The 11,488-nt window shown below is 47.8% G+C and overlaps 1 protein-coding gene across 2 annotated transcripts in view; it reads right to left on the minus strand.

The window, feature by feature from the left end:
- The window catches only part of FAM189A1 (family with sequence similarity 189 member A1), a 69,293-nt gene extending 58,055 nt beyond the window's left edge, over window positions 1-11,238 (minus strand). The window contains exon 1 of one of the 2 annotated variants that reach the window (XM_039340137.1): window positions 10,803-11,237. In XM_039340137.1, coding sequence (XP_039196071.1) covers window positions 10,803-11,087 — 285 coding nt within the window. In that variant the 5' untranslated portion in view covers window positions 11,088-11,237. Of the gene's footprint in view, window positions 1-10,802 lie in introns of both variants that reach the window. The other variant, XM_039340138.1, reaches the window with a different exon arrangement.
- Window positions 11,239-11,488: the final 250 nt, after the last annotated feature.

An 11,488-nucleotide genomic window follows, 5' to 3' on the forward strand; every position in this document is an offset into this window, starting at 1 on the left:
TAGGATGGGAAACCAATCAGAAATCCTTGGGTACTACTTTGGATTGGAAAGTTGGGAAGAGGAGGAGGAGGAGGAGGAGGAGGAGGAGGAATAATAGTCATCTTTGCCCTCCTTCTTTCCCATCCCTCTCCTGCTCCTTTTCCTTCTCCTCCTTCCTTTCCTTCTTTCTTCCTCTCTTTCTTCTTTTCCTCCTCCTCTTTCCTTCATCCCTCGCTCCCTCCTTTTCCTTCTTCCTTCTCCTTCCTTCCTTCCTTCCTTCCTTTCTTTCTTCCATCCATACATCCATCTCTCCTCCTCCTCCTCCTCCTCCTAGCTAAGCACTCCTCTTGCAGCCTTACCTGGAAGACTGTCAATCCTCTCCAAAAAGCTCCACTTTATTCTGAAGCAGCGATAACATAGCTTTAAAGAGAAGCCCAAAGAGGCCCCATCCTTTTGTGATGTGCCCAGAGAAGCCCAGAGATGCCTGGAACACTACCAAAAACCACCACACTGCTGGAGAGAAGAAAGGAAGAAGGCAGATGGATAGCAGTTTGAACATATACCCAGCAAGGGGGGAAATAAAAAGACCTGTTTATTATTAATATGCTTTTTTAAAGACTTGCATGCAGGGCAGGAACAGAAGAGAACAGAGAGGCTTTTTTTAAAAAAAAAACCCTCATTTTTCTTTGTAATCATGAGTCACTTCAGAAAAGATGCACAACTGGCATTTTTCAAGAGGGTCTCCTTCATCCAAAGTGCCACAATCACAGCTCCATCTGTCTTGTCCCATCTCATCCGATTCTTTATCCCCAATGACTGCTATTTAAGACATGGCTTTGTCATGCATAATGATTAGGCAGCCTACGATCAAAAAAGGGAGGGCTAAGAAATAAACAAGAAGCCCCTGGCCCTCTTACCTAGCTATGATTTGATATGATTAACTGGTTTACAGTGATAATTTTGCAACAGGTGTGTGCATCCAGTTCACTATAAAAAGCTAAGCAGGGTTGGCCTGGTCAGCAGGTGGATGGGAGACAACCAGTCACCCAAGGTCTAATAGACTACTCTGAAAAGGCATCCCAGAAAGGGCAGGAGAAGACTGGTCAGGGAAGGTACCAGGAGTTGAGCTCTCTCTGAGGATAGCTGCACTCTTAACTTGCATGCCTGCTTTAGACCGAGTCAAAGGAATTGATTCATCCATCTCTGTGCTGCCTGTTATCATTTGCAGGTGGGCCTTTTCAGTGGAAGAGGTTGGGGATCAAGCTTTGGGTGGCCTGCCACTGAACTGCTCCTCAGCACATTAAAACAGACAACCAAATCAACAGAGGCTCTCAAGATGCTGGAGGCCATTACAAACACGCTCCTCAGACATCAGGGAAGGAGAAACGAGACCTCTCCTGGCAACCAGAGAGGGGAGGCCTTGCAGAGTAGAAGGCAGCTAGCAGAAGAAAAGGATGAGGCAGAAAGGGGGTGTGGGCGTGGGCGTGTGCCCTTTAACAGGACGTAGAGTCCTGTTGTTAATCCCAGTGGATTCAGAAGAAGAAAAAGGTCCATTGTTGGATTATGAAAGCAATCAATGTATCAGTTGAAGGCACCTTCTTCCATAGAGTTATGCAAAGTGACATGTCAACTGCAGCATTTCCAAGAAAGCATGGACACTGGAGGAGGGGGGAGGGGCAGGTATCATGATGTCATTCTGCTAAATCCATAAACTGTGTTATTGATGCAATGAGAGCAGGATGGATGCGATGTCATCGTGGCTTTTTCTGGATGCCCACAGAAAGACCACTGAAACAAATTAGAAAGGGGGTGGGAATCAGCAGATGCTCAGATCACATCCTGACCAGCTTTTGGGCTGCAATGAGAGATCTAACCTGATGTAGGTTTTCATGTCCACCCAGAAAGACGTCATCTAGGTAGGAAACACCTGAAGTGAAGGAAGATGGCCAAGAGACTTGACAATTCATGGAGCTCTTTATCTTATTCCTTAAGAAGGTAACATCTCCTTTGAGTTGGCAGGACCTTGGTGGCTCCTCATGTATGTCATGTAGTTTTCTCATTACAGATAAAACAGGAAAACTGGCTGTCTTCATGGAGCTTACAGTGAAAATACAAGAATACATCAAAGACATACAGCAAGAAGAGGAACAAGGTGATACTTGAGTTGGTTGCACTTCAGAAGGACTAAGGGGTCAAGCCCAAGACTTCCTTGGAAGGACACCCGTAGAGCAGGCGGTTGAAGAAGGATGGTGGGGTGTAGCTGAAATACAGCCACTGCCAGCCGAATATTCAGCATCTTGTGTCATGCACTGTTCCATCAGGGGCAACGTGACTGACACCCTGCAGTCCTCTTGACAAGGCAGCAAGAAGCAGAAAGCCATAATCAAAGAAAATTGATGTTTGGCATTTCCAGAGCACCTGGGACAAATTCTTCTTTGTTCTAGTTTTTTCTCTCCCTCTCCCTCTAAGTACTTCAGAAAAAAGACTGGATGTTTTTATCAGGCCTCTAAAGTGACCTCTAGCAGATGGCTTTTTAAATTCAGACCTGGGCCCCAGGCAATCTTCCAGCCAAGGCTGACCACCCGTGTTTCAGAATCAAAAGACTGAAGACCTCAAAAGATCTGGAGGCCGTTGCAAATCAGTGAGGGATAGCGGCATCTATGAAGGAGAGTCAAAAGAAGTCAAATGAGAGCTGCAACTGTGAAACCAAACCCCCACCACTTTTCAACAGGCGTTGCCTCTGCAACCCACATTTAAAAGGAGCAGCGTGTTGGTGGTGGAGATGAAGCTCCTATCTTGACTACGTCCCTGCAGGCATCTCCCCAAAATAACAGTATATAACAACATAGACTCCCATTCTAGGAGTCTGTGTTGTTATATATTGTCCTATATGTTCCATATGTTAGCCTAGGAGAAGGGCTAGGGGTGACATGATAGCAGTGTTCCAATATTTGAGGGGCTGCCACCAAGAAGAGGGAGTCAAGCTATTCTCCAAAGTGCCTGAAGGCAGGACAAGAATCAATGGATGGAAACTGATCAAGGAGAGAAGCAACCTAGAACTAAGGAGAAACTTGCTGACAGTGAGAACAATCAACCAGTGGAACAGCTTTGCCTTCAGAGGTTGTGGGTGCTCCAACACTGGAGGCCATCAAGAAGAGACTGGACAACCATTTGTCTGACATTTTATAGGATCTCCTGCCTGAACGGGGTGGTGATGGACTAGAAGATCTCAGTTATTCGGTTATTCTTCTTTTCATTTCGGTCTTGAGACATATTGGCCTCCACAAAATATATTCAGCGGCAAAGTAAGGAAGCAGTCAATCAATGCACAAATTGATTATCCTTCCATCTTGGCACCATATCTGCCAGCTGGATGTGCCTCCATAACAGACTCTTCAATCTCATCTTCCCAGGTAAATGTTTTGGGACCATGTCTGGACCTCGTGAGAATTTTCATTCCAAATTTGAATTGAACCAAAAGACCTCGGCAGTGCTTGATGGTACGCCAGAACTAACCTTCCCAAGCATCCCACCAGAATATGTGATGATGGCACAAGGTTCAGATTGGGAGGAAAACCGTTTTTTTTCACTGCTCTTCCCAGGAGGCCCATACATTTTCTTCTTCTTTTTACGTTGGACACCTTCCTTTTTGCAGCTCATCTGAACAATGGACCCATCGCCTCCTTCGAAAGAGCTGGCTTCTGTTCACAGGATAACAATAGACCTGATTTCTTTTCTTTTTGTCTTTTTTTAAATCTTTAAGGAGGCATCAAGGGACATTCTATTAAACATTCCAAATTAGTCCGAACCTCCCTCTCCGCCCCCTACTTCATTAGTCAAGCGCAGTCAGATTATACCAAAATGCCTTTGCTAATTATAAATCTCTAACAATAGGAAGAGAAGCCTTTTCTTCTCAGGAACATAAGAAAAAAAATTTTTTTCCTTGAGAAGACAAAAGGGGGGAAAAAGGCTCTTTGAGGAAGAAAAATGAGCTGCGTTTACAACCAGCATTTATTTAAATAGAAAAAGGCACCCGACATATATGCAGAAACGCAGTGGCATTTGCAGAGAAGATGCACATTCAGGCTCTTGAAATAGCTGCGTGGCACCCAGTGGGCCCTGATTTTAATTTCAGAGGAATTCTGAATTCTGATCATTCAATGTTACAACATCACTGACAAAAATGACTCACACTTATGACTGTCCCAGCATCCCCGTAGCCACATGATCAAAAGTCAGGTGCTTGGCAACTAGCCTTGGATTTACGATCAGGGTTGCACTTCCTGGGATCATGTGATTCCTTTCCCAGCCAGATCCAATTATGGTTGTAAGTCAGGGACTACTCATATCTGGGTCCGAACTGTTAATTCAAATGAAATTGTTTGTTCCTTTCCAGCCCTTGATCTGTCCATCCACCCACTGAGGATGTGGGGAGGAAGCCTGTGACTTCCTTCAAGTTGCACCGAAGCTCTGATACAGATTAGGGAGCTGGAGGCTAAAATATATGAAGAATAGTTGCAGGAATTGGGTATGTCTAGCTTAATAAAGAAAGGACTAAGGGTGACATGATAGCAGTCTTCCAATATTTGAGGGGCTGCCCCAAAGAAGAGGGGGGTCAAGCTATTCTCCAAAGCACCCGAAGGCAGGACAAGAAGCAACAGATGGAAACGAACCAAGGAGAGAAGCAACCTAGAATTAAGGAGAAATTTCCTGACAGTGACAATAATTAATCAGTGGAACGTCTTGCCTCCAGAAGTGGTGGGTGATGCAGCATTGGACGTTTTTAAGAAGAGATTGGACGACCATTTGTCTGAAATGGTAAAGAGTCTCCTGCTTGAGCAGGGGGTTGGACTAGAAGACCTCCAAGGTCCCTTACAACTCTGTGATTCTGATCTGCCAATGCTTCCCTTTTTAATTTCTACTTTAGACTTTCATGCTGCTCTTCCCTATTTTCAATCTGCAGGACTTGTCTGCTGTCGGCAGTGTGTTTATAAGTCAGTGTCAGGCACACCATATGTCACAGGTGTAATTTTCCTTCACAGTTTCCATCTCCCTCTCTGGAATTCTTGTTTTTTCTCTCAGCCGAGTCCTGATCTTTCTACACAAAAGCTCTGTGCCACAATGCAGCCAAAGGAGAGGGGGGGGGGCGGAAGAAAAAAGAAAAATTGGCATGCAGCTCACGTTGCAGAAGCACTGTTAAATCGTTGGCAGATACCCCAGTCAGGAAAACAATAGGATGGTCTTAATTTTAAAACTTTTAAAGGGAAACACAAAGAGGACACATCCTGGAGCAGGCGCTTCCGTGAAAATGTTCACCTCTCTAGACAGATGTTTCTCCATGTCAGCAACTTTAAGGTGGATGGAGTTCAACTCCCAGAATTCCCTAGCCAGCATGCCTTAAGGTGTATGGACTTCAAGAATTCTCAGTCAGCATGCTTTAAAACAGTGGATTTCAACTCCCAGAATTCCCTAGCCAGCATGTTTCAAGAATTGTAGTTCAGTTGCATTAGCTAATTTGCAAGATCCTTGCTCTCAGTTTAACCAGTAGATTGGTCTAACTTTAACAAGCAAAAATACGATTTCCAGTGACTAGAGATTGATCTCAAAGGCTTCCATGCGTGCTTTATTTTATTGGCTATTTTTGAGTGGTTTAATCATCAGGCTTTTTGGAGAAGGGAGGAGGGGGGTGTACCAACCCTGACCTAAATGTGCAAACAAACAGACCTATTGATTGATTAATTGTGTGCTATCAAATTATTGTCAACTTGCAATTTAGCCCCTGAAAAAGAAAGCTGATTCTAGGACAGTGACGGCGAACCTTTTAGAGACCGAGTGTCCAAACTGCAACCCAAAACCCACTTATGCATCGTCGGGTGCCGAGTGGGTGTGGCCCATTGGGTGGGCATGGCCAATTGGGTGGGCGTGACTGCGGTGGTAACGGTAGACTAGGTGGGACTAAAAAGTTCAATCAATCAATTCCAACTTTGCAAGATCTTTTTTTTTCCCCGCGAGAAGTTGAAATTGACTGATTGATTGAACTTTTTTTTTTTTTGCACATAGCGGAGGCCTAAAACGAAAAGGTTTTATAAAGCCCAGCTGAAGGCCTAGGACTTGGGCGATGGCATGCGTGCCCAGAGAGAGGGCTCGTGGCACCCGTGCCATAGGTTCACCACCACTGCTCTAGTCACTTCCCATTTGTGATGTATAATGCCTTTTGGAGTCATCCCACCATCGTCCTGCCAAAATAGCAGGATGCAGATGGAGGGTTTGGGGTTTTTTTTAATCACTCCAATGATGGCCGAGCGATGCTATGAAGGCTCCCTTAAGATCATTGGCAGCTCCTTCCCTCCCATCCAGGACATAGCACAGAAGCGTTGTTTGAGCAGGATCCATAAGATCATCTGAGACACTACACATCCTCTTCACGACCTGTTTTCCTTGTTACCTACTGGGAGGAGGGGGCTCCGTGGTATCCGTAGCAGAACATCCAGATTCAGCCATAGTTTCATTCCATACAGCATTAACCTTGTGAACTCTCAAGCTTCTTCCTTCTGTTATATATTCAAGATGGACAGTATTTAATATTTATTTGCTACGTATATGTAGGGGTGTGGGTCTATACATATGTTATATATAGTATGTTTAGGTGTGTGTCATGTATGTGTTTCACTTTGAGAGCAGGCAACTAAATTTCATTTTTGATGTGTGCCGTTGTGCCCACAGTAAAAAAATGACAATAAAGGTTATCTTATCTTATCTCAAGTCCCTTGTACTCAAATGACCTGAGACTGCCATCTGATTTGTATAAAGGGGACCCAGTGAGCCTGATCTGGGTTGGTCTTCAGCCAGATGGGTAGAATGTTTCACGATGAATTCAGCATCTGAATGGCAAGAAGCAGCTCTGAAGAGGTCAAGAGGGTGAGGTCAGTTTTGGAGATGCTGACGCTGCTTTTTAGGACTTGGTATTCTTGGAGACTCTGCAAAGAACTGGATTTAAATCTCTGGTGCTCTTTCCTTAGAGGGCAGTTACCCGATCAGAAGTTGCCTGTGAGAATCCGTCTGGAAAATAGGGCAGACAGAATAGCCCCCCCCCCCATTTCACATGTGAGCCAATCTGCAGCTCTGCATTCCCAATTTACACCAGTCCATTTTTGAGAAGGGGAAAGAGAAACAATTACTTCTTGCTCTTCACTTTTGCCAAAAGACTGAGAAATGGGGAGAAACGTGGAACAGAAGTGAGTGAACTCATCCTACAAATCTACAGATTGCATCCTTTTAAAATTCTGCAGCCTGTGCTTGCAAGCTGAGGTTAAACTGGATTAAATGGAGCAAAAGAATCCAAAACTGGATTCTATAATCCAAAAGTGGAGCTCCCAGACCTGTTTAAATAATGACAATTCCCATCGGCATAGTGGGTTTTTGTAGTTGTACTGGATTTGACTCTGCTCAGCCAAAATTCCAGTAACGATCTTGTACCAATTGCCTTAATCTTGCAAACAAATCCGCCTCCCTAAAGCCATCCCCCCCCCCGTGTAAAATGAAGGCAGAGTTGCTTAAGTGGTCCCAGTTTTCCTCCCCCCCCCCGCCCACATCCCAGCCTACACAGTCCTCTCATTACTATGCCAAGACATAAATAACTGAGCCAGCTCCAAAGCAATTGCTTGTCTCTTCGCTTAAGATGGTTTTATGTTCTTGCATCCCATGGGTCTGGGCCAAGAGAGAAAATATGGTCTGGAGGAGGATGGGAAAACCGTCAAACAAAGTGGGAAAAATGAAGGCGACAAAAAAAAAAAAAAAAATAGGAAGTTTGGAAACAAGCAGCTTATTCTCTTTGTCGTGGATCCTACTGGGCCAACTCCTGACACAAATAAAAATCTCAGCTAAACAGCCATCCTACATACAAGAGAGATGAAGCTGTGGGGCTGGCCTAAAAATTAAATAAACTTAACGTGTTGCATAATTTGCTTGTCTCTTGGATTTTAGACCAACACACCCATTAACTGGCCTTTAAATGGTGCACCAGCCACAGAGTTCACATGCATCTTTTCAATTCTTCTTTGTGACTCTTCTACTCCTCCAAGGCCAAGCCTGGGGAGACAACTGGAAGAGAAGGAATGCTTCATCATCTCCAAGTCGCAAAGTCTTCTTGATTTCCACGAGCTCCTCAACCATCACAAATGTCCAGGACGGGACAGCAAATTCCCAAACTTCTATTTGATTTTCATTCTAGGGAAAGCCCTGCCCATCTTAATGAGAAGCTTGGAACAATGTTAAATTGTAGATGCTTTCTTTATTTTAAGGGAAAGAGCTTTCATTTGATTTTTTTTTAAAAAAAAAATCAGCAAAATCAGCAAAGAGTTTCATCAAGGTCTCTGGGTGTGAATTTATGATTTAGTTTGCTTCAGAGGCAGCAGATATGGTGGCCATCCAGATATTCTTTGCTAGAGCTCTCAGATGCCCCAACCAGCTCTGTCAGTGATGAGGGATGCTGAGAATTGTAGGGCAGGAACATCTGGAAGGCCAGAGGGTGCCTATTCCTAACTTAGGTTCTCCAAATCTTGTTAAATATGATCATCAGTCAAGGGTAGCATAGAAAGCTCTGCAGAACCTAGATTACTACACAAAGTCTGAGCCCAACTGAAAAAATGAATAGCTTCTGGACAAAGGAGTTGACATCAAGTTCATGAAGACAAAGGTAGCTGGATTTTGATCCAAACTTAAAAAACTTCTATCTGTTGCCTGTCCTTTTATTCCTCCTTAGAAATTCCATCTGTTGAATTCAAATTCAGCCTTTTGATCTCAGCAGCCTACAGGCCAATTACTGTCCCTCCACTACAAGCACCTTTCTGTGGACCTTGATGAAATGGAAATCCCTTTACAGAAGATCAGAAGTCTTGAAGACTAAATTCAAAAGCACTATATCACCATCCCTTCTAGAGGTATTTTTTAGGAGCTGCATGGAAAACACAGACTGCTTTGATAACAGTCTCAATTACGATTCAATAAGAAGAGACTTGAAGCCCTTTGAGACACCCAAAGGGGCAGACAAGGCTTCTAGACTCCATGCCAGCTGCTGAAGATCTCCACTGTCAAAGAAGATGGCGAGGAAAGGTATCTCTACAGGACTCATCCAAGGAGGAGAAAAAAATTTACATTCGCCAAGAACCCTAAAAGAAGAGCTACCGACTTGCTTTGACCCTTCCTGCTTTGAGGACTCCAAGCCACATCCCAGATCACCTCTGCAGGACAAGCCTATGAAGATCCTGTCCTTCAAGACTTGCTCCTTCCATGAAACTGCCAGGACCCTCCTGTTGTGCCCATCTTGCCAGAACCTCTGTGCGACTTCACAATACCTTCTGTTTTTAAGAACAGATTGGACTAACATTAGTCTGAAATGGTATAGGGTTTCCTGCCTGAGCAGGGGGTTGGACTAGAAGATCTTCAAGGTCCCAACTCTGTTATTCTGTTATTCACTTCCCTCCCCTTCTCTTGTTCTCATACCCGTGTCCAGCATCACACTCCAAGCTGGGGAGCCTGCATTGACCACCAAGAAGCTCTTTTTCAGATGGCCGGGCTAAACTCAGGATTTGTGAAATGACACAAGTGCAGAAATGCGTCAGAACAAGAGGAAATGCCGCTGACCCAAGATTCATTGTTAAGAAAGTCCTATCACAGTCTTAATACTTTCATACTAACACAAGGAATTCAACAGATGTTAAAATAAGGTGCAATTTTGGAAAAAGGACAAGGGATCAACTGCAGCTGTAGTGCTTGGTTAGGTTTATCTACTTTTATGACACCATTTAGCTAAACCATGGCTTATTCCACCAACAATTGCCTTTGTACCATAGGCAAACCTTTAAAACAGTTTACAACCCAACAGCTGAGACTCATCACACACTCAACACAAAGCACAGGAAAACAACAACAACCTTGGAACAGATCTATACATTTTGTCAAGGGGGGGCTAGAAGGGGAGGGGGCAGGAGGGCTGCAAAGGGTAGCATTAAAAGCAGAACGGCCACAAAACCAGAAAACGGAGTGAAGAGAGCAGAAGCAACTTATCTGAAGGCGTAGGGTCGCCTCTTTTAGGACTAGCAGCTTGTTTTAAAAGGCAGAGAGCTTCCTGAGCAGCAGCTCCAAGGCACAGTGGCCAGGCTACCGTGGGACGTTGGGTGTGAGTCGTGCGTAAACACACAGACAAGTCCTAAAAGAGGCGACCAGATGCCCTCGGAGGTGTCCCAGTCTGACAGCGCTCTTCAACAAACAGCATCTCAGCACCCCGGAGTCGCCCCGGGAGGAAAGCGCGGCTGTCCAGATGTGGTGCTAACACAAGACAACATCCAGATATGCGCCACATCCCCGACCTTTCGGGCTGGGCAGCTGCCAGTTCGCACACAAATACACGCGCAAACCCCGCATCCCTCAGGATCCCAGGTGAAAGCCCGGGGCCGGTACCAAGGACCCCACCTGGCGATTTCCCCCGCCCCCCCTTCCCCAGGCTTGGTCCTAAAGCCAGCTTTGAAGGTGGCCACGCTCGGGGCTCCCTGGAAGGAGGCGGGCGGGGGTTGCCAGGAGAAAAGAGCCCGCAGCGCTTCGGTTCCTCGGCCCCTGCCCGGCGAGCTCCCGGCCGCCGACCGATCGCCTCCGGTAGACTGCGCCTATCCCTGGGGTCCCCACCTGCCCTCCGCTGGGCCAGGCGCAGCCCCTCTTCTCCCGCAGAGCGACAACCCCGCGCCCTCGCCCTCCCTCCCGCCGGCAGCCGGGGTCCCGGAGGGGGTCGCCCCCCACCCCACCCCTCCCTCCCCCCCCCAGCAGCTCACCGAGAAGCCGGCCCAGAAGGGGCAGGAGTGGCGGACGCGGGCCGAGGTGGTGAGCGCCAGGGCGGCGAAGCTGACGGCCACGATCAGGCAGCCCAGCGCCATCTGCGAGGCGCCCAGCGCCAGCAGGACCCGCGAGCGGGCGCGGAGCTCGCGCAGGCGGGCCAGGCGGCGGGACAGGGCGGCCGGGCTGAGCGGGAGCGCGCCGCCTCCGCCGCCCGCCAGCAGCCCCAGCGAAGCCGCCGCCGCCGCCCCCGCCGCCGCATCGCGGCGCCCGGCCAGCGGCATCTTCCCCGGCTAGCGGGCCCGCCGCCTCCCCGGGCTGCACCAGCCGGGCAGCCGCGGCTCCTGCGCAGCAGCCCCGCCGCCGCTTCGCCTCCCCGCCTCCATCGCGGCTGGGCGGAGAGGCTGCCCGGCCGCGGCTGGCACCTCCGCGGGCAGCTGGGCTCGGCGGCTGGCTCCGCCCCCCCGCCCCGCCCCGTTCTCCCCCCCCCTCCTCAAAAGCCCCAGGCAGCGCCCCGCCGGCTCCCGCGGGCGCCCGGTTGCAACTGCCGCCGGCCGAGCGCGCTTCTTGCCTCGGGGAGCCCCCTGGAGACGCCGCCCTCCCCCTGCTGCGGCAGCTGCCCCCCGGGACCCCCCCTTCCCCGAGAGTGCCCCCCAGCTGCAACGGCTGGAATTTGGTGGAGGCT

Source organism: Crotalus tigris, unplaced genomic scaffold (assembly GCF_016545835.1).
Source record: "Crotalus tigris isolate CLP2741 ecotype Arizona unplaced genomic scaffold, ASM1654583v1 scf7180000017741.1442986301:2390832, whole genome shotgun sequence".
Taxonomy (NCBI): domain Eukaryota; kingdom Metazoa; phylum Chordata; class Lepidosauria; order Squamata; family Viperidae; genus Crotalus; species Crotalus tigris.